The sequence below is a fragment of the Caretta caretta genome, chromosome 12 (genome assembly GCF_965140235.1).
Source record: "Caretta caretta isolate rCarCar2 chromosome 12, rCarCar1.hap1, whole genome shotgun sequence".
Taxonomy (NCBI): Eukaryota; Metazoa; Chordata; order Testudines; family Cheloniidae; genus Caretta; species Caretta caretta.
The window spans coordinates 33,740,899-33,766,710 of record NC_134217.1 but is presented as its reverse complement, the minus strand read 5'-3'; the positions used below and the strand labels follow the sequence as shown (position 1 = coordinate 33,766,710).

At 43.0% G+C, this 25,812-nt stretch overlaps 1 protein-coding gene across 3 annotated transcripts; it reads right to left on the bottom strand.

Annotated features, from left to right (window-relative positions):
• Positions 1 to 1,188: 1,188 nt before the first annotated feature.
• HSD17B2 (hydroxysteroid 17-beta dehydrogenase 2) lies at positions 1,189 to 25,636 on the bottom strand. 3 transcript variants are annotated; one of them, XM_048816785.2, is made up of 6 exons: positions 25,446 to 25,636; positions 23,330 to 23,619; positions 15,732 to 15,944; positions 15,110 to 15,295; positions 8,551 to 8,688; positions 1,189 to 2,660 (listed from the first exon to the last, which is right to left on the bottom strand). In XM_048816785.2, exons 2-6 carry the CDS (start codon positions 23,613 to 23,615, stop codon positions 2,302 to 2,304), a joined length of 1,182 nt encoding a protein of 393 aa, XP_048672742.2. In that variant the 5' UTR covers positions 23,616 to 23,619; positions 25,446 to 25,636; the 3' UTR covers positions 1,189 to 2,301. The 3 variants fall into 3 exon arrangements, with proteins under 3 accessions (XP_048672742.2, XP_048672741.2, XP_048672743.2); XM_048816784.2 differs by lacking the exon at positions 25,446 to 25,636 and having other exon boundaries at positions 23,330 to 25,436; XM_048816786.2 differs by lacking the exons at positions 8,551 to 8,688; positions 25,446 to 25,636 and having other exon boundaries at positions 23,330 to 25,436.
• Positions 25,637 to 25,812: the final 176 nt, after the last annotated feature.

Below are 25,812 nucleotides of genomic sequence, written 5' to 3'. Positions count from 1 at the left end.
CTTTGTTCACTGAAAATCAGCATCACATAGACACAGTGTCTTGAAAATTGAAAATCTCACTTGCCAGTCAACATGTACAAATGTTGAAGGTGTTTTTAAGTCCTGATGGGGAAACAACATTTTCATTTTTAATTTTTAAGCTCCAAAAACTTTTTCAGAAAAATTACCCTTAGGAGAACCAAAATTTCTCGTATATGTTCTGAACCCAAAGAGAGAATGTTTTAAAGTAAAACTTAATTTGACCACAATTGAGTTATCCCATATATGAAAGCATTTGATCCCCAAGTACTTAAAATAACTTTTTTGGCACTCAAATAAAATGAAGTTATTTTTAAAACTTGCCAAGAAGCTAGTCCTCAGCAAGTGCAAATGCCTTCTCAAAAGATGTGCTTAAAGAGATACAGCTAAGAAACAAAAGTTCTGTGTATGGAAATCCTGACCGGAACATAGTAAAGGTGAAAATCTCTAGGTGACATTCTGGATCCACTGAATTCAATGGCAAAAGTCCCTTTGTCTTTCAATAGGGCCAGGCTTTCCCCTTCTTTATCCCCAGGGTAAGACACACAGGATGAGTGGTGCTAAAAAAGTACAGCCGTTAGTCATTTTGGCAAAAAGTCAATTTATTTGTTAGAAACCAGGCAAATTCTACTGAAAGTAGGACATCCATGTATCCACACCCCAACAGGAGAGAGCATTCATAATCCGAAAGAGAGAAGACCAGCCTGATCTATTGCTATGTTCATTTCCAAAGTGAGGCTCATGACAATATGGCTTTAAACATTATGGGCTAGCTTGAGACTTTAAGAGTCAGACCTGGGTAAGGGATGCCCTCTGCCCCTTCCCCTTTACTGGGTGCAGCATGCTTCTGCCACACCATCTGCCTTTGCCCCCACTCCCCTGTGCTAGCTGGGCTGATGGGAAGCAGAGATAAGGTGATGCCTGGCCCTCTCTAACCCCTGCCCCACACTCACCTACCAGAGAGGGAAGGGAGACCCCTGAAGCTTTTCTCCCAGATGGTGGGAGAACCTGACCACACCCAGGTGGCTCCAGCACAGACCCCACTTTCTTACTACTTACAAGGGGGCCCTGCCCTTTGCAGGCATTCTTAAGTCTCTCTGGATGGGGGAATCAAAAGGAAAGTCAAATGCCCCGATACCCTCCAATGCATCTCCTTCCCAGGATCTCCCAAGGATCTCCCAAAGGTGTTGGGGGCGGGGGGCCCACAATAGTGCCAACAATACCACCTGCATAGGAGTTTTGAGAGATCTCTCTGGCGGGGCTGCTGAGCGGGCTTAGAGTGTGAGCTCGCTGCACTCTCTGTAGGGTTAGGGTGAAGATCTCGTGGCTGTGGCTTGAGGAGTCACTCCAACAGTCTCCTGCTTACGGCAATCATGCTCCGCGCCCATCTGTCTGCAGTTTAGTTTCCTCCTTTTTAAAGGCATCCTCCCTACCATACATTGTTGACAGGGCTGAGGGGATGGGGCTAGCCTTGGCACCCAGGATCTCTGGCCCCGTCCTCATCAGCATGGGAGTACCAGGGATGCAGCCCCCTTCCTTCCTTCCAGGTCCTGAAGCCATGTTCAGAGAGTGTTAATGCAGCAATGTGGGGTAGGATCTTATGCCCCTGTCGGCACGGAGGCCTGTGTCATACAATGTGTGGTTTCATAATGAGCTTCATAATGTGTGGCATTCACTGGCCGGCTGAAGCAAACTCAGCAAAAAGGTGGACGGACAGGGCATAGAGCCTGAGCTAGCCACTTACTTCCCAAAGAGAAAGGCACAATGTGGGGTAAGGGGCACTGTGAGGGGAAGTCATCACTGTTCCTGCTAGTGCTGCCCTTCCTCCACCTTTCATGAACACTAAGAGCTTGTCTACACTTACTGGGGGTTCAATGCGTGGCGATCGATGCATCGGCAGTTGATTTAGCAGGTAAATCGACCACCGATCATGCTCCTGTCGACTCCTGTACTCCACCTGAATAAGAAGTGCAAGGGGAGTTGACAGGAGAGAGTCACCAGTCAACATAGCATAGTGTGGACCCTGCGGTAAGTAGATCTAAGTTATTCATTTAGCTGAAGTTGAATAATGTAGATCAATCTCCCCCCCCACCACCATCGCCACGTAGACAAGGCCTAAAATACACAAAGCTTCAAGATTAACCCAGTTGCCCAGTAGCTGGAATGCAAATTGGTGAGCAAAGAGCCCCAGTAAATTACGATGTAGCAAACGCTGTCTTCACACAAAACCTTGCCCTGGTCTCACGGTGTAATTTAAAATGCTGACAGAATTCCATACTCTGCCTATGTGTTCTTGTTTTTGGCCTCTGATGCCTTTAACGCGCTGGGTACACTCTTGGTACTTTGCATCTTACCCATGAAAAAATCATAAAACCAGAGAGGAAAATAGCAAAAGGTACATAGACCTAGGTAAGCACTTTTGCCTGGAGTGTATAAACCATGTGGACTCTTTGCCAATAAAGCATGGAGAACATCATCTAGTACTGGAGAGAGGTCAGAGGCACAATGAACTGGCATGTGCAGGAGGAAATTTTTCAGTGCTTGAATGTAGTCTTCACCGTAATCTTTCTTCACATCTGGTGTGAGATTCTCCAGAAGATGCTTTTCTTGCTTAGCCCACAGCTCAGATGTACCTTGTATGCCTGGAATAACAAACTAAAGTTTATGAGTTTGGGCTTTTGTACATTAACTTGACAATCCAGTTCAACTGGTAAATAAGTACATCGAGTCTTTTCCTCCCTATCTTGTTCTGCACATCTAAACTGCATCAAAAGTTTCATTATTTGATGGTAAGCCCGAAGTTCTTAAAAATATAACAAAAGTATGGCTAAGTTGCAGCTAGGACAGGACAGCCTACTGTAAAGTATGGATTGAGGGACTTCACTCCTTTTTCGTCTTTGCTATCAAGCTTGTACTTTGCTAACGTAAACCATATCTTAACACAGAGGAAGAGACAGGAAATTTTAGAGCCCTGTCCCTTATGAAAAACAAACACTCAGTAAGGCCATTCCAAGTTATTTTCCATGGAAAGCGTAATGGGGGTTTATAGATAAGGAAAATTCTCTTTGCTTTTTAATGTCTTTGTAAACACAATTTTTAGTGCTAATAAAAGGTGCTGAATAGATAGCACTGGAAACTCAACCCTTCCATTTTCCTCACCAGAAGAACAAGCACATCCACAGAGACTGGGAATGCCAGCGTCCTCATAATGCTCTTCTACAGGCCCTCAACTGTGTTCTGTAGGGCCTAGTCCTCAAGTACTTAAACTAGCTAGCTAGACACCACTACTTTGGTTTCCACTGAATGCTTGAAATCTCTTCTGTCACTTATAACTTTTGTGACTTGGAAAGGAATTCTGTAGAAACCTGGTTTTCTTCTCTAACAGGGTGGAGAGAAGAAGAATTTAGAGTTGAAAGGGCTATTGGAATGTGGGTAGGAGAGATTAAAAAGATAGGCACCTCAGTTACATAGTAAAAATGAGTAGCACCTTGAAACAATGCACCAGGACACCCATTATACAGATGGAACCCCTTACACGGGAAAACAGTTTGATAAAGAGCATTAGAACACTGTGTCCTATGCAGTTTTACCTATTATTGGCAGATTTGAAGTTCTTCATTAGTTCTTGTGGCTTCCTTAATCAAGTCAAACCCACACAGAAGTCTGTTTTTTACTTTTGGCAAGGCACGTAAAGGCAAAGAAGAAATGATTGCCTCCCCCATTAGGAATGACTGACAAACACATAGCCCTGGTCTACCCTATGAGTTTAGGTTGAATTTAGCAGCGTTAGGTCGATTTAACCCTGCACCCGTCCACACAACCAAGCCTGTTTTGTCCATTTAAAGAGCTCTTAAAATCGATTTCTATACTCCTCCCTGGCAAGGGGTTTAGCACTAAAATCGACCTTGCTGGGTCAAATTTGGGGTAGTGTGGATGCAATTCTACGGTACTGGCCTCTGGGAGCTATCCCAGAGTGCTCCATTGTGACCCCTCTGGACAGTACTCTCAACTCAGATGCACTGACCAGGTAGACAGGAAAAGCCCCGGGAACTTTTGAATTTCATTTCCTGTTTGGCCAGCATGGTGACCTGATCAGCAGAGGTGACCATGCAGTCCCAGAATTGCAAAAGAGCTCCAGCATGGACCAAACAGCAGGTACCAGATCTGATCACTGGATGGGGAGAAGAATCCGTGCAGGCAGAACTCCGTTCCAAAGGACAAAATGCCAATATATATGCCAAAATCTCCAAGGGCATGATGGACAGAGGCTATACCAGGGACACACAGAGGTGCCGCATGAAAACTAAGGAGCTCAGGCAAGCCTATCAAAAAACAAAGGAGGCAAAGGACAATCCCTTCTCCCCGGCAGCCAGGAACTGTTCATCACCCTGGAGCCAATACCCTCCCAAGGCAGGCTCCTGGACCATGAAGCCGGAGAAGGCACCTCTGGTGAGTGTATCTTTTAAAATATAATACAGGGTTTAAAAGCAAGCGTGTTTAATGATTAATTTGCCCTGAAGACTTGGGATGCATTTGCGGCCAGTATAGCTACTGGAAAAGTCTGTTAATGTGTCTGGGGATGGAGCGGAAATCCTCCAGGGATATCTCTATGAAGCTCTCCTGAAGGTATTCTAAAAGCCTTTGCAGAAGGTTTCTGGGGAGGGCAGCCTTATTCCGTCCTCCATGGTACAACACTTTACCACGCCGAGCCAGTAGCAAGTAGTCTGGAATCATTGCAGCGAATGGGCCCGGGCTTTGGTGGCATTCAAGCAACATCTGTTCTTCATCTCTCTGTGTTAGCCTCAGGAAAGTGATATCATTCATGGTCACCTGGTTGAAATACGGGAAATTTGTTTAAGGGGACACTCCGAGGTGCCCATTCCTGCTGGGCTGTTTGCCTTTGGCTGAAAAGAAATCCTCCCCGCTGCTAGCCACGCGTTGGGGGGAGGCCCGTTCATGCTGAGCTGTTTGCGTTTGGCTGACAGGGATCTTCCCTGATACTAGCCACGTGGTGTGTGCGTGTGGGATGGGGGGTGAAGTGATCATCCCAGAGAATTGGTGGGGGGTTGTGCTGCACATTCACCCTAAAACCGCACCCCTTCTTTTTAAATGCGCAACCCAACAGGCTTTGCTTGGTATGGGAAAGGAGGGCGCTGCTGTTTGAAACCATTCCCACATGTTATGAAGGTTGAAGAAGTTGAAACCCTTTGCCTTACCATGTCTGCCTGCAAGCCGAATTCTGTTGCCCAGCTGAGCATGTGTGATGTCTCACACCAAACTGGCAGGCACTCAATATAAGAGGCAAAATGCGACCTTGTACCAAAAGCACATGTGCTATGTAATGTGAATCACTTGATTCAGTGTGAAATAGTTTTCTCTTTGTTCTCTAAAATCAGGGCCAGCTCCAGGCACCTGCTTTCCAAGCAAGTGCTTGGGGCGGCCGTCAGAATGGGGCGGCAGTCCGTGTCCCGTGGGGGCAATTCGGTGGCAGCTCCGCTGCTCTTCCCGCCGCGGCGGCAATTCAGCGGCGACTGCTTGGGGCGGCAAAATTGGGAGAGCTGCCCCTGTCTAAAATGTGTCTTTTTAAATACTACTCTCCCTTTTTTTCCCTCCTGCAGCTGCAAATGTTTCTATGCTCCCCCATCATCTCCGTCCCAGAGGTTAGCGCAGATTAGAAGGCAAAAAAAAAAAGCTCTCGTGATGACATGTTCTCAGAGCTCATGCAGTCCTGCCACACTGAAAGAGCTCAGCAGAATGCATGGAGGCAAACAATGGCAGAGTCCAGGAAAGCATTAAATGAACACAATGAGAGGAGGGAGGAGCACGATGAGAGGAGACAGAATGCAATGCTGAGGCTAATGGGAGAGCAAAGTGACATGCTCAGGCATCTGGTGGAGCTGCAGGAATGGCAGCAGGAGCACAGACCACCGCTGCAGCCCCTGTATAACCGCCTGTCCTCCTCCCCAAGTTCCATAGCCTCCTCACTCAGACGCCCAAGAACACGGGGCGGGGGGAGGCTATGGGCACCCAGCAACTCCACCCCAGAGGATTGCCCAAGTAACAGAAGGCTGGCATTCAATAAGTTTTGAACTGTAGTGTGGCCTTGTCCTTCCCTCCTCTCTTCCCCCACCCCACCCGGTGCTTTCCTCCTCACCCACCCCTACCTTGCAAGTTTCCCTCCATTTGTGTGATGAATTAATAAAGAATGCATGATTTTGAAATAATAATGACTTTATTGCCTCTGAAAGCGGTGATCAAAGGGGGGGAAGTCGGTTGGCTTACATGGAAGTAGAGTCAACCAAGGGGGCAGGTTTTCATCAAGGAGAAACAAAGAGAACTGACGTAGCCTGGCCATTCATGAAACTGGTTTTCAAAGCTTCTCTGATGAGCAGGGCATCCAGGTGTGCTCTTCTAATCACCCTGGTGTCTGGCTGCGCATAATCGACCGCCAGGTGATTTGCCTCAACCGCTCACCCCGCCATAAACGTCTCCCCCATACTCTCACAGATATTGTGGAGCACACAGCAAGCTGCAATAACGATGGGAATATTGGTTTCACTGAGGTCTAACCTAGTCAGTAAACTGTGCCAGCGAGCTTTTAAACGTCCAAATGCATTCTACCACCATTCTGCACTTGCTCAGCCTATAGTTGAACTGCTCTTGACTACTGTCCAGGGTGCCTGTGTATGGCTTCATGAGCCATGGTATTAAGGGGTAGGCTGGGTCCCCAAGGATAACTATAGGCATTTCAACATCCCCAATGGTAATTTTCTGGTCTGGGAAGCAAGTTCCTTCCTGCAGCTGTTGAAACAGACCAGAGTTCCTGAAGATGCAAGCGTCATGAACCTTTCCCGGCCATCCCACATTGATGTTGGTGAAACGTCCCTTGTGATCCACCAGTGCTTGCAGCACCATTGTAAAGTACCCGTTGCAGTTTACGTAGTGGCTACCAGGGTGGTCCGGTCGCAAGATAGTGATATGCATTCCATCTGTTGCCCCACCACAGTTTGGGAAATGTGCAGGTCATAGTGTATGGCTTTGCTGCAATGGGGTTCCCTGAGTCACTACCCTTGATAGCAGCAGCTCAGTGATTGCGTAGGCTACTTGCATCACAGCAGCCCCCACAGTAGATTTACCCACTCCAAATTGATTCCCAGCTGACTGGTAGCTGTCTGTCATTGCAAGCTTCCAGAGGGCTATCACCACTTGCTTCTCAACTGTGAGGGTTGCTCTCATCTTGGTATTCTTGTGCTTCAGAGCAGGGGAAAGCAAGTCACAAAGTTCCATGAAAGTGCCCTTACACATGCAAAAGTTTCGCAGCCACTGGGAATCATCCCAGACCTTCAACACTATGCGGTCCCACCAGTCTGTGCTTGTTTCCCAGGCCCAGAATCGGCGTTCCACAGCAGGAACCTGCCCCATTACCACCCTGATGTCCAATTGCCAGGGCCCGTGCTTTGAGAGAAGTCTGTGTCCATGTCTTCATCACTATCGTGATCACGCTGACATCGCCTCCTTGCCTGCTTTTGTAGGTTCTGCACATACTGCGCGAGGCGTTTACAATGTTCACAACAGCAGCAGAGATCTGAGTGGGCTCCATGCTTGCCGTGGTATGGCATCTGCAGGAGAGCAGAGTTGCAGCGGAAGTGGTGGATGACAACAGATGCCACAAGAATAGATATTTATACAGAACGACGAGAGGACCTGCAAGGTGGATTCATGGAACCAGGAGTTGCAGTGGAAATGGTTGATGACTACTGTTAGCAGTCCTACTGCACCATCTGCTGACAGCAGCACCCAGGACACAACAGCAGCCATGATGGTGAGCTGAGCTGAGCGGGCTCCATGCTTGCCATGGTATGGCGTCTGCACGGAAAAAAGGCGCGAAACGATTGTCTGCCGTTGCTTTCATGGAGGGAGGGGCGACTGACGACATGTACCCAAAACCACCCGTGACAATGTTTTGCCCCATCAGGCATTGAGAGCTTAACCCAGAATTCCAATGGGCAGCAGAGACTGCAGGAACTGTGGTCACTCACACTGCACCAGTCCGTAAGTCGATGCTAGCCACGGTAGTGAGGACGCACTCCGCCGACTTAATGCTCTTAGTGGGGACATACGCAATTGACTGTATAAAATAGATTTCTAAAAATCAACTTCTATAAAATCGACTTAATTCCATAGTGTAGACACACCCTTAGGCATGCCACTGCCTAGTCATTTACTACATTCTATTCATCAGGAAAGGCAAAATAAGGTTTTCAGTCATCCTTTGGTAAAGATTATTGCCTAAAGGTTAACTGCTTGGAAGCAAAAAAATTGCTCACTACCTATGTAGGGGGAGGTTGGTGGGTTTTTCTTTGTTTTTTTTTAATTCCCTTAAGAAAGCTGGCTCAATTTGAGTAATGGAATAGAAGTATAGGAAGTAACTGTGACTGCTGAGAATCATTCATGACTTTTACTTGAGGATGTTGGTCTCTAAGGAATAATCTGAAGGAAGAAGGAGAACTAGCTGAAATGTCAAATACGTACACGTTCTGAAGCCTGCTGGATGAACTGCAGCAACTTTAATTCCCCATTTGGCAAGCTCCTGCCTCATTACTCCAGAAAACATGGACAGAGCGGCTTTTGATGCACCATATGCGGCAAATCTTGGCATCGGAATGCCTCCTACAGGAGCAATATAAACCATGATAAAGTTTGACTCCCGTGCTTTCTGGGCTACTGAAACTTTATTTCAATAATTTAAAAGAATGATCATAGCGTAACCCAAAATTATGCAGCTCTCACTGAGGTTAAAGACAAGACATCGCGGGACTCATTTTTTTCTGGCACAAAAAAAAAAATTCTTAAATCAGCAGTAGCTCGAAGCAGCTGCAGTCAGAATCACACCTGGCCATCCATCACTTTTAAACACAGGGAGAGTAAATTGTATTGCATTTTGGGATACAATGCAGAGAATCACAATTGCAGTTAGATTCAGAAAGGGAAATCACACAGAGAACATGTTAGATAGTATTAATAATTAAGCAATGGTGTTTTGTTCTGTTGTTTTTAATGGGTGAATAAAGGCAGTGGATTTGAAGTCCCCGTCAGTTAACACAGTCTCAATTCCAGTTTTAAAGGCCATGTCTACACTACAGAATTATGACAGGTTTCAGAGTAGCAGCCATGTTAGTCTGTATCCACAAAAAAGAAAAGGAGTACTTGTGGCACCTTAGAGACTAATACATTTATTTGAGCATAAGCTTTCATGAACTATAGCTCACTTGAGCTGTAGCTCACGAAAGCTTATGCTCAAATACATTTGTTAGTCTCTAAGGTGCCACAAGTACTCCTTTTCTTCTTACTGCAGAATTATGTCGACATAGCTTACGTGGGCATATAGCTACCACAGTTATTAAATCACTTGTATATGTCCACACTTGACTCCTTATGTCAGCAATGCATGTCCTCACCACGAGCACTGGTATCAATTATAGTGTCAGTGTGTGAGGCATTGTGGGATAGCTTCTGGAGGCCAGTAACAGTGAATGGAAACAACACAGCGTCTATACTGACGCTGCGTTGTCCTAATTACTTTGACCATGTCTCTACACTGCTCGGGGAGGTGGTGTTACTAAATTGGCTCAGAGAGGCACTGACGTTTTCAGGAGTCAAATTTAAGTGAAGACACTTCCACAGGTAGGTCAACGCAAGGCATCTTATGGCAACCTAACCATGTAGTGTAGACCAGGCCTTATAAAACCACCTCATATACCGGCAGTAGATTCTCCATGTGTTATTAACATCTGCTTGAAAAAGGTGAGATTAGAGCTAAGAGAAATCTATTAGGCCAAACCAAAGGTCACAATTACATTGCATAAAAGGGAACAGATATAGTCACAGGTCCCAGAATGCATTGCGCTATTTCCATCCAACCAGCCTTCCTTTGGATCAAGAAAACGCAACAGTATACTGCCTTAGGGAAGAGTTGGAAAACAACAAGAATTTTCTTGAAAAATTTTTAATTGCTTTTGGAGTTTAACAAAATTTGGGGGGGAGAAAATTTCCAGATTTTTCAGAATTTTTAGGTTTTGAAAACTGAAAAATTTTAGAAAACTAATTTTTTATATGAAAACTTTTCTTTTTGACAGAAAATTTTCAACCAACTCTTGTAGGGAACTTAAATCTCCAAAGGCCATGCTTTTACAGTGAAGAGGATGGCTGCAGGAGAGTATAGAACCCCCGGTGTCAGATTAGAACTCTCTTCCAATAGGTCATCAAGCCCAACCCCCTGCTACACCCACAGTTAGTCTCACTGGTACTTGCAGTACATGCTCAAAATAAGACACACATAATGCCATGCTCTGTTATTAAAAGGCCATTAAAAGGACAATTACTCATTGTCTTCTGAGTAATCCGAACTGACATTAACTCCTTCTTCCTTAAACCAACAACATTCCTTTCCTTTGAGGTCAGTCTAACCTTAACTCAAGTTAAAGAGCAACCTTCCTCCACCTAGACACAGGCAAGCACAGACCATGCATAATGCGACTTCCCTAACTGCTCTGCTAGTGTTTTACCAAAAGAATGCATGCTCCCCTTAATATCGGCACATTTACCAGCACTGGCCAGGATATACATGCATTCATGTAAATACAGTATTTGTAAGTAAAGTGGGTGTGACCAAAGCACCCCTGGATTCACACCCTACACACTACTGTAATCATCTTTGTACAAAACATGCCTGGTGAGGTATCATTTAAAAAATCATAACTTGCGGGTCAGTAATATGAACGTGAAATGAACGTAGCAACAGTGTATTTAAAGTTATGAATTCCCCGTTCGATGTTATTAGACGCATGTTCATAACCAGACTACACTGCATAGGCAAAAGTTGTAAAACAGGTCTATCCTAAACAAAGGAATGTGTGCTTATCTCAATTTACATATAAGCAGTAAACAGGGTCCTCAGTTCAACAGGGGGAGGAGAGAGCAGGAAAAAGAACAATTTGCATTTCAGCAAACACAAGTGGGTGGGGGAATAAAGCATGGCACGTCCTTGTCACCAGACTCCATGTCACCTTCATCTTTACTTAAATAAACTTTGAGGGGTAACCTTCAGAACCACTTCAAAGGTTCACTAGAGTATAAAAGAAAGGGGCAGAAAACCACAAGTTCTCTCTTTCACCTCAGAAACCAAAAGCACCAGCCCCTTTGGGCCTCTGGGAGAGATCCTAACCAAGGAGTGTCTCAGTCACCATCTTGCTGGAAGATGGTGGGTGAGAAAGGCCATCTTAAATGAAGCCTTGAACCAAACCTTGCTAGGTTAAAATTTAGACTTACTTGCATGTTTTCACTTTTATTTGCTGGTAGCGATTTCTAACTTTCTCTCCCATACCTGAATTCACTTAAAATCCCATCTTCTTTTGTTCATGACTTGTTTTATTTTTAATCTAAACCAACCCAGGACAGTGTTTAAACTGAACTGTTTGGTAACTCCAGCCAAAGTTGCAAACTGTTGAATATTGACACCTTAAAGGGGCAATTAACTTTAATATCCCACCATAGGTGGTGCACATAATAGACCAGGGAAAGCTAAGCCTTCCCTGGCACAGCCCCTTACATTGGATGCCGGGTTTTTACTTATTCTTATGTGTTAGGCAGGTTCTGGGGCAGTTTAAGAGATGGTATTTTCTATTCAGCTTCTGGGGTTCATCAGTAATCTCCCTGGACTCCAGAGAGATTAATGGTGAACCCTGGAAGCTGAGTACCAGATATCACCTCCTCAGCCACCCCAGAACCTGCATGGCGCATACCAAAAGATCAGCATTCTTCCGCTGGGTGGCTGGAGGAGGCTACTTGGGCCAGCCAAGCTACTTGAGCAGCAGGGGGGGGTCAGGGTTCCAGTGGGCCTGGAGCTTCTCTGGCCAGAGGGGGGCTTGTGCAGAAGGGGGCTATTCTCCCTGATTGGGGTGTCCACCCACCACCCATGTATCCCACTGATTGCTCCAGGAAAGGACATTTCAGAACACACGTTTTGGGGGAAATTCGGGGCTGGGGAAAGCGTGGAGTCACCTTGCCAGTTGGTAACCACGGCTGGTGGAAGCCAGTGGAAATCTGTGGTATTGCAGGAGGCTCCAAAGCATTGGATCAAGGCTGCCCAATACATAGACAGAGCGCATGCTCGTTGCTGACTGGCAGCGTTCATCCCAGGCAGAGAGCCAGAGTGGCAAGGCACTCAGGGTTCCAGGGTAAGAGGTGACAGAAACTCTCACTGATCTGGATTGCAACCCAGAATGTGACAGCAGGATCATTTGATATGCCTCTAAAGGCAAGTTATTAAAAGGTCCTTAATTGCTAATTTTGTGCCAGAAATCAATTCTGGAGCATAAATGATAAGAATTCAGACATCTACCTGAATGCACCTACAATGCAAACTTTATACTCACACATTAGGCATCAAACTTTATACATCACTACATTCTATCATTTGTGCCTGCAATGGACGTTAGACGTTAGACACAAAATCAGAAGCCACATTTTGAAAACATGTGTATGTGTAATGTTTCTAATGCCAACTCAGTACTTCCAATTCCATTAAACCTGTAAACGCTAAAACAGTAAACACGCTTTTAGGTTATGTGGACAGGCGCCAGACATACTAAAATACAAAAGATTTCAAAGCAAAAATAAGGCCATCTCCTGTAACAGTTCCCCATCTTTAAAGTGGGACTAATAATGTTTCCCTACATCCTGGGGCATTTGAGGATAACTACACTGAAGATTGTGAGGTCCTTCGAGATCTACGGATGACAAGCACTATGTAAGAAATAGGCATTATTATAAACTGGGAGAATTAATGGAGCACACTGCTCTGCTTAGCTGGGCAATGCAGCAGTAAGACACCCAAGCCACTGGCTTCGTGGTGATCACAGACTGCGTGAAGGTATCAGCTTGTCACTCCGTGCCCTCAGCTGGCTTCCTTCCTTGCTATTGTTCGTACATCTTACCGCTTTCTAGACACTTGTCACAAACCAGATTCAGCAGCTGAAATTGGCAAATGTCTCTGCTCTTACATTCAGCACCTGGCTGCCAGCTGCACTGCAAACGAAGGTTCGGAGCAGCCAAAACAAGTCAAAGGAACATTTTTAAACAAACCAATACAGTAACCCTTTAACTTTTCTTCATCAAACCAAACTCTCTTCTGGCAGTGTGGGATCCTGCATCTAGGAGCTCTAACACCTCAGCTACTGGCTGCCAGCTCCTATTATTGCACATGTTTCCAGGTGATCACCCAAATTAGAAAAGACGGTTTTAAAATGCTCGATCCACTGTTTCCTTCACTGTAAAATTATAAGGTCTCATAGATATGAAAACATGACCTGGAGAGAAGTCCATCATTGCATAGAAATGTGACTTTTTTCCATTGGCTTGCTGAGGGAGCATATAATTTTGGGGGAACTAAGTTAGGTGGAGCCATACACACAAAAAAGGGTGAAATTTTGGATCCATCAAAATCAATGGCAAAATTCTCATTGACTTCCATAGGGCCAGGATTTCACCCTGAGTATGAGCACTTGAGTTTGCTCATACCAGAGCCAATGAGAAATTGCCATATACTTCAGTGGGAGCCAGCTAGTTGAAATACAGATCCCTTGTTATGTTACATCATCTCCAAAGTTATACCAATGCATTTAAAATTTGTGTAAGCCAACAGTCGTTGCTCAAACTAGTGAGGTGGACGATAGCCCCGATGTGAGTTCCCAAGTACCACTTACGTGCATGAATTTGGCTCTTCTGTGACAAATAACTGTGCTCACAAAACTGTATTTGCAAATGTGGAGGCTGGGATAAAAATACGTCCCTCAACATGAATTGAAATCTTTTTTTATTTAAAAAAATATATATATTTCAGACCTTAAATTGTTAACAGGCTATTCTGCCTGAGTGGGCTTCAACACTGTCACACACAGAACCCTCCTGAATGGACACTTATCAGTTATGTTCTGTTTGGGGACCACCTCATTGAACCCCCTGTTCTTTAAGCCCAATTTGTCTAAACAGTGTCCAAGCTCTGCCTGTGGGTGGGGTCCCTAGGCAGACTCCTGGGATGCAGATCTTATCTAGCAGCCCAGTCCCTGGGACTAATGCTGACCTCTCAGAGTTCTCTGTAGCTTAAATACGCCCTATCCCAGAACTCCACCTGCAGGGGCACTCAGCGTCTAACTGCTCAGTGGCATGCAAGTGAAAGCCAACAGGCGCACCCACTCTGCACAGGACTGTAAACACACATACTCTTGATTTAACCTGAGGGGTAAGCAGATCTAGACAAAAAATCATAAACACCCCAATAAACATCTCCCTGCCTCAGTTTCCTCACCATCCTGGAGAGTTCTTTGGATTTGGGCAGAGACCTCTTAGGTGCCCAGGATCCTTCCCCTTCAGAATCATGGCTCTTCTCTCCCTTTCAAGGTCAGCTAGTTTTCTAGGACCGTGGTTGGGCCCATAACTAGAAGAAAACCGCCACTACGAAAGCTTGTCCCTCACTCCTACCCAAAGCTTCCTGATGTCTTGCTCTGTGAGTCCCTCAAGTTTATATGTGCCAAGGGGTCCTGGAACAATTTTTAGGGGTTCTAAGAGCCATTGAACCAATCTGTAAACCCTGCATATGACAGAAACCACTTCAAGCCAGGGGGTCCTGCAGGAACCCCCCTCCCTCAGTTCCAGCACCTATGTTTGCGCCCCTACCAACACCTGGTTTCCTTGTTCTCCTGCTGGGGATTTTCCACCTTTCACATCCAGATCTAGGCATGCTAGATTATTATATTAGTTTCTATGGAACAAGAGTTAATTTCTCTAGGATGCTACTGTTTTTATCCCTATAAAACTCTTCTTCTTTAGGGGTTGGTTATCGGAGGCAGTCACTAGACAAAATAGACAGTTCATTACAGAGGCCTATAGATAATGAAATAATAAGCAGATATGGACTTCTGAGAATTAGCAAACAGAGATATATTGACCAAAACCTTGTTCAATATTTACATCAGGTAAATTCTAAATAATTATTGATATAGTACCGTCAACTTGAAACTTTAGTTTAACTCACCTGCCATACTTGATATATTAATTAGCCTTCCTTTGGATTTCCGAAGTAACGGTAAGAACATTTTGGTCACCTCTACATGCCCAAAGAAATTCACATCCATACACTGCTTGTACACACTCATGGGCAGCAGCTCACCATCTGCAGTAAACCCCAGGATTCCAGCATTGTTGACAACACCCCATAACCCTGAGGAAGAGAAGAAAACGTACACTGCTGTTACAGAGTCCATGCTGCCAGAGAAGGTAAGTAAATATAACTTCCCTAACAAGGAGAAAGCGCAACTGTTAAAATGCCAGCTTCTAGTCTGGTTGGCCCAGCCAAAACCAAAGTTAGGATGCTGTGCAATTGTAGGTACATGTACCCACATTGCACCTTTCCTCCTCTCGGCCCACTTGCTTCTTGTAGGTGGCATACTAGTGCCATTTGACAAGGATCCCATTTTTGGAGTGCTCCATAAAGCAAAAGTCTCTTCAATATAAATATCCTTACTGGTATAGAGGTACAGAGATGGGGCGGGAAATGCAGAACACACACACGGACACATTTTCAAACAGTGATGCAATGGAAGCCCCTTGCAAGAGGTATCTGCACACCACCCCGTAAAATGTCACAGAAACCATACCTGTATTTTGCACCATCTCTGAAATGTTAAGATAGGCTTCCTTAATTTGTGAAGAACTGGTTATATCCAGCTGCAGGATACAAAGTCTCTGGGAACAGCTTCTTTTTAATTCTTCAGCCCCAGGTCCTTTTTTATTCAAGACACTAGCAAATACAACAAAGCCTAAACTGTCAAAGTACTTTGCCAATGCATGTCCAATCCCGGAATCACTTCCTGAAAACATCAAAATCAGAAAGACACCTTAGGCAAAATAAAACAAAAACTCCTTCCTAAACAGAGCTGTAAGAATGTTTGTTTCTGTTAGTTTTTTTGGTTCACTGACTGTTCAGGAAAAATAATTGTTTTGAGTTGGTCTGAAATGATTTATTTTTTTTTAAATTTTCATTGAACCGAAAAATTAAAAAACATTAGTTTGGGTCAAATGAAACATTTTTTTCGACCCTAAAAGAAACATTTGGTTTTGTTTGGGGTGTGTTTTTTAATCTTTCAAAATAAAATTAAGATAAAATGAAGCAAATTGCAAAATGAAACGTTTCTTTTTTTATTATTATTATTATTGTGTGATTTTTGACAAAAAACATCAGTGAGTTTGACACAAGTCACTGAAATATTTTGGCTCAACTCAAATCTGAATGGTTTGGCAAAAAAAGTTGACTGAAAACTTTCGTACAGTTCTTTATCATCTATTAAGAATAATATAATAATGTAAAATGACTGCCAGGAAAACCATGCATACATCCAAATGGAGGCCAAGTAAAGGATCCTTAGATAATTGGTCCGTTAGTGCATTGGTGTTTAACATGCAATATAAGTAGGCCTGGCAGAATTCAATTTTTGTTTTTTTTATAATTTTGATGGGTAACAGATGTTTATTTCTAAGCATTTTTTTAAGATTTGGAATCTGTATAAGTTCTCACATTGCAGGAAATTCTGTGGCTGGGACAATTATTTAATGGCAGTGTTCACTGAGATTTTAAAAGCTAAACCTTTATAACCTTTCAAATGCAAGCTGTCAACATTACATGTTGAAATATACAAGGCAAATATCCTTCAATCAAACCCTAAGTTCTCAAGCAGCATTTTTCGTACTTTACCTCTCTGCAAATTTTGATTATTGATGAAAGTATTTTTTGTTGGTTTGTGTGTGTGCTGTGAAATTGACGTTTACTGACATTTACTGATAGAAACCTAATCATTCCAAGCCTAAATATAAGGAAGTTAGGTACGGCTTTAGGAGCAGCATCTGTGGGAACTTGGAGACTGCCTATGAAACCCTATCCTTTATGCATATAAGAAAACACAGCTGAAAGACTCAGAGAGAATGTCTCCCAGTAGGTCAGGCTCTGGAGATGATGGCGTCTGCTCATTTCATCACAAACAGGTGCACCATTAGGATTTGACTCCACATATACAAGAGAAATGGAATGAAAAATGCTGAATTGCTTCAATGCAAGATAGCGTTCAGATTGAAATCTTGGTTGTAGCAAAGCTGTTCTGCGAAAAAAACAAAGCAAAACTTAAGAGATATCTACTGTTGCAGGTCTTGAAATCTCAGCTGAAACAGACAATCTTCCGAAGTACTTTTGGATCTCAAAGCAATCACTCTGCAAAATGACTTTCGAGCCAAGAGAGATTACATTATGTAAAATACAGTCAGAATATCGGTGTACAGAAGGCAGCTCTTCTGGTCACATTCTGCCACCAAACTGGAGAGAGGCAAGTGGTTTCTCAGTCTGGAAGAGAGCACAGCCCCGTATGGAGGATTTATCCCCGAGGCTCATAAAAATACTTCTAAAGAGCAAATTTCTATCTGTAGAACAGACCAAATAGCACCAACTATCAAGGTTGTGTTGTTTTTTTTTTTTTCAGAAACTATCAGGTGAGAATAGTTCCCTGTCCCCCTTAACCACCCACCCCTACTTCAAAACTACCGGCTCTGAGCATAGTGTTCCAACCCAATACACCGTGGGGGGAAAACTCTGTAACTGTGTCCAGAAGCCCATAAGTAAATTTGTTTGACATTGCTTCTCTCTTGGTGACAGCTGTGCAGTTCCACTCATCATAGACAGTGATGAGTATTTACTACATGAATGCATTCACCAGTCTCTCACCTCTCTGGGAGCTCACTGCATCCCTTCACACAGAAATAACCACAAAGGGTGGGAGGGGGTGGGATTGGGAAGTATCTTGTTAAAATACTAGCAACAAATCCTTGATTCTTGTCTCTGACCCTTCCCACCAAACAGAATCCCTTGTTTGACCCTTCCTCACTTGCTAAGCACTGTCCTACCTCATCTCCTCAATGAGATTCCTGAGGAAATGGTCCAGGAGGAGCTCAGGTAGTGTGGCCATAGTGGGAGGGGTCATGCTAAGCTTGTGTTTGAAAGCTATTATTTGCACGCCAAAGAGTGTAATGCCGAGTCTCAGAACATGGATGTCCCACATTATAAAGAAGAGAAATATCGTTAAGTCATAACATGCCTCCTTGTTATTCTGATCTGTCTGGGTTTTTGCACTGCACTCTTCCCTGTAGTAGTTGAGTATCCTCCAGTAGTGCATTAAACAATGTGGCTACACATCTGCACCACAGAAGCTCTTGCACTATGTAATGTGCATTGAAGGCAAGGGTGCTACACTACCATCTGGCTATTTCACATAATGGAAATTCATTGGCTAGAAGACCCCTGACTTCCAAATAAACTATGCAGTATGGCTTAGACATCTGAACACAGGCCTACAAGCGAGCACTCCTGAGCCTAATCCTAGTCCTGACATTAAACCTTTCTGTGGCCCCAAGGAAGTCATTGAACCTCTCTGCCTCAGTTTCCTCTTTTGTAAAACAGGGATAATACTGCTTACTTACCAACCTCACTGTGGGCTAGTGATGATTAATCTCTGTAAAGCACTGTGAAGAGTAAAAGTATTATGTATTATTGGTGTTGGACCCAATCCTGAAGTCCTTACTGTAGCAAAAGTCCTGAGTCAATGGAAGTTTTGATTGCAGGATATGGTTCAGGATTATAACAACACATATTTTATTGGTTACATGTGTCTCGTAGTCACTAAAATTAAATTGAGCATTGTTTAGGGTTGCCAACTCTCCCGGTTTGGCCCAGGGTCTCCTGGAATTGGGCTCAATTTTCTGGAGGATGCTGAAGCCAATCCAGGAGATTTTAGGCCACTAACAGTCCGGTGGTGCAGCAGGGCTAAGGCAGGCTCCCTGCCTGCCCTGGCTCTGCACCGCTCCCAGAAGCGGCCGGCATGTCCAGCTGCAGCTCCAAGGTGGAGGCAGGGCCGGGGTGGGGGGGGAGGGGAAGGTCTCTGCAAGCTACCCCCACCCCAAGCGCCGACTCAGCAGCCCCCACACCAACCCAGGATTACTTATATTGTTTTTATTAAATGCCACTGTTGGATCAAAAGAAAAGGGATGGGGCTTATTCGTGCATGCGCCCATTCATCACATTCATACCCTCATGCACCCACACACGCACACAGGCGGAGAGTTACCAGAGACAGCAGAGGAAGCCAAAGCATAGTAGATCTGGTGTGTCCACCTGTGGTCATGGATCCGGGCCGACAAGCAGGTCAAGAAGCAGGGGGCTTGTGTGTGTGCCTTCTTCCTTGTGCTGGAACTGGGTGGCTCCTGTCATGTACAGAGTTTCCCTTCTGTGTCTGTCACCGAGAAGCATTCCCAGACTTCGTTCCTTTCATGCATACCAGGTTCTTCTTTTCTTTACAGCACCCCATGATTGCCTTCTTAGGGCAGATTACATCAGACACACCTGGCCCCTGGCTCTATTCTCCTTGCAGTTCCTCTCCACCCAGTCCCACATACACTCCCTTGTTCACACTCTCTCTGATTGCCTGATGCGGTATTGCAAAGCTTGGAGGTTTATACAAGCAGTAACTGAAAAGGTTACAAAGCTTAAAAGGCTATGCTAACAAGAACTAAAGTTACAAAGTTTGCAAAAAGGTTACAGAACTTATCAATCATACTAGCAATGACTGAAAAGTTACAAATCTTACAATCCCATTCTGCTGGATTGAGCAGAGGCTTTACATAACACATACAAATACAGAGATCTGCGCTTAACTCAATTGTTAGCTGAGATTTACAACACAGCCTTAAGGAGGGAAAGGGTGAAGTGTTGGTGAAAGCGACAGATTTAGCAATGACAAGGAGGAAATGCAACATTTCTTTTACCTGATTGTTAGGCACCTCTCTTGCTTCCAAGCAATCCACCTCCATCCCATACAAACCTGATTTGGGGCCAGCCCTGCTCCCACTGAAGTCAAGGCACATTCCACTCTTGAGATGGCTGCATTGCAGTGGAGGAAGAAGTGATCTTTGTGCATATTTTGTATTTCAGTTTAAAGTTTTGTAAAATGCTTTTTCTGGGTCTTTGCGATGGACCATGATAAACACGTAACATATTATAGATTAAAGAAAAGGAGTACTTGTGGCACCCTAGAGACTAACCAATTTATTTGAGCATAAGCTTTCGCGAGCTACAGCTCATTTCATCGGATGTATAGCTCACGAAAGCTTATGCTCAAATAAATTGGTTAGTCTCTAAGGTGCCACAAGTACTCCTTTTCGCGAATACAGACTAACACAGCTGCTACTCTGAAACATATTATAGATTGTTATTCATACTATATGTTCCATTCTATGCAACTGATGAAGCGGGCTGTAGCCCACAAAAGCTTATGCTCAAATAAATTTGTTAGTCTCTAAGGTGCCACAAGGCCTCCTGTTCTCTTTGCAGATACAGACTAACACGGCTGCTACTCTGAAACCTGTCATATAGCTTGAAGGATTCCCAGACCCAAATACATGCTACAGTTCTCTGAAATAAGTGACAGAGACTCAAATGCTATAAAAGAGCTGAGATGATGCTATGGACTAGCTGAGGAAGAGAAAGCTTTACGTGCTGTGGGACGAATTTCTTCAGCACATGCAACGTTTTCCTCCATATGGCTTCATGAGTCAGCATGTTGGATGTCAACTGGCGGGTTACGGGTACTAATAGTCAGATTAATGGTAGATTCTTCATCTCTTGATGTCTTCAGATAAGGACTGGATGATGCCTTTCTGGAAGATGTGCTTTAGTCAAGCCCAAGTTATTGGGCCCCAAACATGGGTATCTGGGTGAAGTTCTATGGCCTGTGGAGGTCAGATTAGATGATCTAATGGTCCCTTCTGGCCTTAAAATTGATGACCGAATCCATGAACAAAGATACAAAAGTGCCTTGACTTCAGTGGGAGCAGGGCTGGCCCCAAATCAGGTTCGTATGGGACAGAGGTGAATTGGTTGGAAGCTTGGTTGGAAGCCAGAGAGGTGCCTAACAATCAGGTGAAAGAAATGTTGCATTTCCTCCTCATCATTGCTAAACCTGCCCCTTTTCCCCACCGCTTCACCCTTTCCCTCCTTAAGGCTGTGTTGTAAACCTCAGCTAACAATTGAGTTAAGCTCAGATCTCTTTATTGTATGTTCTCACTTAACAGGCAGGGCAGAGGAAAGGACAGGTGGAACTTTCAGCACAGAAATGTGATTTTACTTCAACAAATTGAAAAAAAACACACCACCGTTTGGTTTTAGTGACATCTGCAGCCTCTTTCATGTTTGCCTAGAGGTAATCCCAAGAATGCATTGTTCTGGCATGTCAGAGAACAGATTTTAAAACTTTACTACAGCTAATGTTAAAAAACATTATGTAATACATAGGTCGAGAACAGAGTGTCTGTACATCTGGGTACAGTGCTTAGATTACCCACAAATACAGAGTGTTTTTAAAATTCATGTGTACATAGTGTACGTAGGAGTGTAACAGCGTACAGCAATACTCCACAACAATTTAGGGAAAAAAAGGGAAGAGAAATACACCATGTCATTAAAACTCTCCCTCTGGCCTTGTCTGCCTTGGAGAAAACAACACTGAAATTGACCGGACAGCACCTTGCATCTACACACATAATTGCTTCAGTCAGTGGGGAGGCAACAATTGGTGCAGCTTAACATAGAAATGCGTTGGGGATAAGCCCTGCTTTCAATTGATTGTGTGCCAGTCGGCAATGGAAAACCTCCTCCTAGTTCAAAGAGGACAGCCTATACCTTTATTGGTTTAGGGCAGCCCTTATGTTGATGCAAAGGCAAATCTTAAACCAACTGAAGGTGGACTGGAACTTGATTCAATGCAATATAATCAGCTGAAGCACAACTGATTAATCCACACAATCTGGTGTAGATAAGTCCTGAGAAACTGATGGGTTTTTATTAAAGAATGACAAAATCTAAACGTCTTGCAAAAGGTATTAGAAAAAAAGGAGAGAGAAAAGCAACTCTCCAGAGCCCGGAGCGTAAACCTAGAGTATTGCTACAGATAATCAATTCAAGTTTGTGCATTCATTCACAATCATCTATTCCCTATTCACCCACTGCTCACATCCATCTTCATTCCATACACCACTGCAAATGAACCATGACTGGAAGCAGCAGACAGAACTTGGCTGAGCTACAAGAAAAGACGTGACCTTGCTGCTGATGTGGTTTTATCATTTGTCTTTTTTCATCTCAGTAATAACACTTGTCAATCCAAACTAAATTACTTTTCAAGTTTCCGTATAAACTCTCAGCCAAATGAATCAGCTTTACAACTCAGATTCAATCCACCCTTTCAGGTACAAAAATATATATAAACAAATAAATAAATGAATAAGAAAGAAAGGGCTACGAAGGCAACTGAGCACCAGGAAATTGCTCCAGACAAAACAGCAGATTGAAATATTTAAATGACAAAATAAAAACATTTAGCAAAAAACAGATGAGCAACATGTCACAGTTAGAAAAGGAGTACTTGTGGCACCTTAGAGACTAACCAATTTATTTGAGCATGAGCTTTCGTGAGCTACAGTTACTCCTTTTCTTTTTGCGAATACAGACTAACACGGCTGTTACTCTGAAACATGTCACAGTTAGTTCATACAGTAGCAAAGCTCATTAGCAATGTTACGTATATGAACTTCCATTGTTAGGAAAATCTCTCATTCATTAATCATTTCATAGAGATGGACAGATAATGTACACATTGTGTGTGTATAATATTTTACTGTATTGAATTGGATATTCTTTGGGACTATGTAGTGTTTAAAGGTATAAGTCAAAAATAATTGTATGCACGTGCATAGTTTAATAAAAACATTTTCCAGAAGTAAACAAAGGTAATATTTAAAATGCATCTACTCATTAAAATCTTAGTTCTAAAAGCTTAGTTCTAAAAAGCTTAACAATCATAAGCAACATCATATGTTTTTCACTAATAAATATTAGTTAAAGAAACTAGCAGCGCATCTTGAAAATCTATCTGTAAAATTTCTTTTCAAGAAACAAAGCCACTAAAAATAATAAAATAAGCACAAAGAATATTTTCCTACATGATTTCAGAACCTTTAATTACCTGCAAAAAGAATGCTGGGAAAATTAATAAAAAGAATACAAGATATTTAGTAAATAACCTTTAAGATTACACAAATTTGTACAGCATATCTGTTTAATGGGGCAGATTTGACTCCCCAAACTTTGCATGTTCCCTCTTACCTGTGATCAATACAGCTTTGTTATCCACAGGTAACATTGTTTGAACTGGTAAGTAAATGTAACAGATGAGACATGCCATAGAGAACAGGATTAAGCCTACGTAACTTTTCAGTGTGACAAAACAGAGTATTTCCAATAAAAGTAGCACAAGGAGATCACGGGCAAATATACACTTTTTCTCCACCTGGTTCTTCTTGACTTTGTAAAAGGTGATTATTCCAAATGCTGCAGTCACACCCAAGCAGAACAAGACAGAAGGGTCAGCTGTAGAGATGTAAGTGTCCATTCTCCTAGAGAGAAGGCAGACACTCATGCACTAACAGACAACAGCCTAGCAAGGTGTTGCTAAAGGCAGAGTGAGTTTTATATGAACTGGGTGAGGGGGTGGGGCAGGAAAAGGGGAATTTGTTTAGGATCCTGAAGTTAAGAAAGAAATATTGCAAAATGAAAGACTGGTTTATCTGAATCACTTCTGGTACTGGTATAAATACTAGAACACTTCTCCTTCTCAACTCTTTTATTTTTATTGCGTTTCAGCTCCACCCCATACACTGGTTGGATAATGATTGACAGAGCCAGGACATGAAGTAGCAAGCCCTGGTCTAGGACAAAACGTAACTTTAACATGTTTGACAACACTTAAATGGAGTTTCACTAAATAGAAAAACAGAAGTGTCCTTCCTATGAATTTGGGGGCCTGACTTCAGTGGAGTTTACTTCTGATTTACACTGGCATATGTTGAGAATCAGGCCTGCAGTGTTTACTCTTTCTAATTCAGAATACGTCGCTGTCATTGCACTAATGTTACTTTAATATTTTCAGTGTTTCCATCATGCTATCATCACCCACCTTATCTCAAGGAAACACTAAAGCTAAACAAGATTGCCTTTCCTGGATTTAATGTGTTCCTTTGGATATTGACACATTCCGTACCCATATTCATATCATATGATCATTGTGGTTTTGATTGATTGAAATTGGAGGGGCTTTGCCTCATGTTTCTGAGAATATGATTCCAAATAAGCACTAGTCAACTAACTTCAGACCAAATCTTGGACTGAACTTTAAAGGCTTTGTTAAGCAAGTTTTGGCAGGTGCGTGCTGTTCAAAATTGTGTCCAACAACATGAAGGTTGGAGACAGTCAATAAATTGGATTAGAAATATTTAACATCTACGCTGGGGTATTTGAAGGTCTTTTTAAATTAAAAAAAGTCGATGCTACAACAGAATTAGCTAAATTGATTGAAACATCACTTAAACCTGTATCTAAGTACTAACGCTTTTTAAACCATATTGGTCAATCATGTTATAAACTGGGCTTACCCCAAGGACCCACTAACATGATTTTAAAGGTGTTAAATTTGTGTCTACTACAAGCGCTAAGTGGTGTTTCAATCTTTTAGTTAATCTGATTTTAAGATGTATCTTTTTTTCTAGTCTAAACAGAGTCTAAGAGATTACTGGGTATTTAAGTACAGCTTGGTGGCATGTGAATCCAACAAAAGATACAAGTAATTTTTCTCCAGTCATGACTTTAGTTTTAGGAAATAATATTTCTATTTGTCATAAATTCTTTTAAAAGCTAATAAAAATGTTTATGTATGGCTATTGTCTAGTGTATATTTCAGATGAGGTCATTATTCCTTAGAAGACCGTGAGCCTAAAGGTTTGTTTTTAATTCATAACCAACCATACTAACCTATGTTAATTTACTTTTAATTATTTGAATTATTGCCCTCTATTCGACATTGGTGAGGCCTCATCTGGAGTACTGTGTCCAGTTTTGGGCCCCACACTACAAGAAGGATGTGCAAAAATTGGAAAGAGTCCAGCAGCGGGTAACAAAAATGATTAGGGGGCTGGAGCACATGATTTACGAGAGGCTGAAGGAACTGGGATTAATTAGTCTGCAGAAGAGAAGAATGAGGGGGAATTTGATAGCTGCTTTCAACTACCTGAAAGGGGGTTCCAAAGAGGATGGATCTAGACTGTTCTCAGTGGTAGCAGATGACAGAACAAGGAGTAATTGTCTCAAGTTGCCATGGGGGAGGTTAGGTTGGATATTAGGAAAAACTTTTTCACTAGGAGGGTGGTGAAGCACTGGGATGCGTTACCTAGGGAGGTGGTGGAATCTCCTTCCTTTGAGGTTTTTAAGGTCAGGCTTGACAAAGCCCTGGCTGGGATGATTTAGTTGTGGATTAGGTCCTGCTTTGAGCACGGGGTTGGACTAGATGACCTCCTGAGGTCCCCTCCAATCTTGATATTCAATGATTCTATGAACCCTATGTCAAAACAGAAAAAATTCAGGATTATAAATATCAAACTAAAAGTTTCATAAGTAAACAGGTACTTACAGAATCATTCAAATACAATCTGCTAATGTACACTTACTCAGTCTAGAAAAAGCTCTAGTCAAAGGTACGATATTCAAGTAAAATAGCACTTTAGAGATAAATTAAAATGGATATTAATAATAATAAA

Coding starts and splice junctions, on each gene's coding strand:
- HSD17B2 (XM_048816784.2), bottom strand. CDS start 23,642: ATGAGTGTCTGCCTTCTCTCTAGGAGAATGGACACTTACATCTCTACA. Junction 15,945..23,329: donor CAAAGCTGTATTGATCACAG/GTAAGAGGGAAC, acceptor TGATGTTTTCAG/GAAGTGATTCCGGGATTGGA. Junction 2,661..8,550: donor TCCAGCAGGCTTCAGAACGT/GTACGTATTTGA, acceptor TTGTTATTCCAG/GCATACAAGGTACATCTGAG.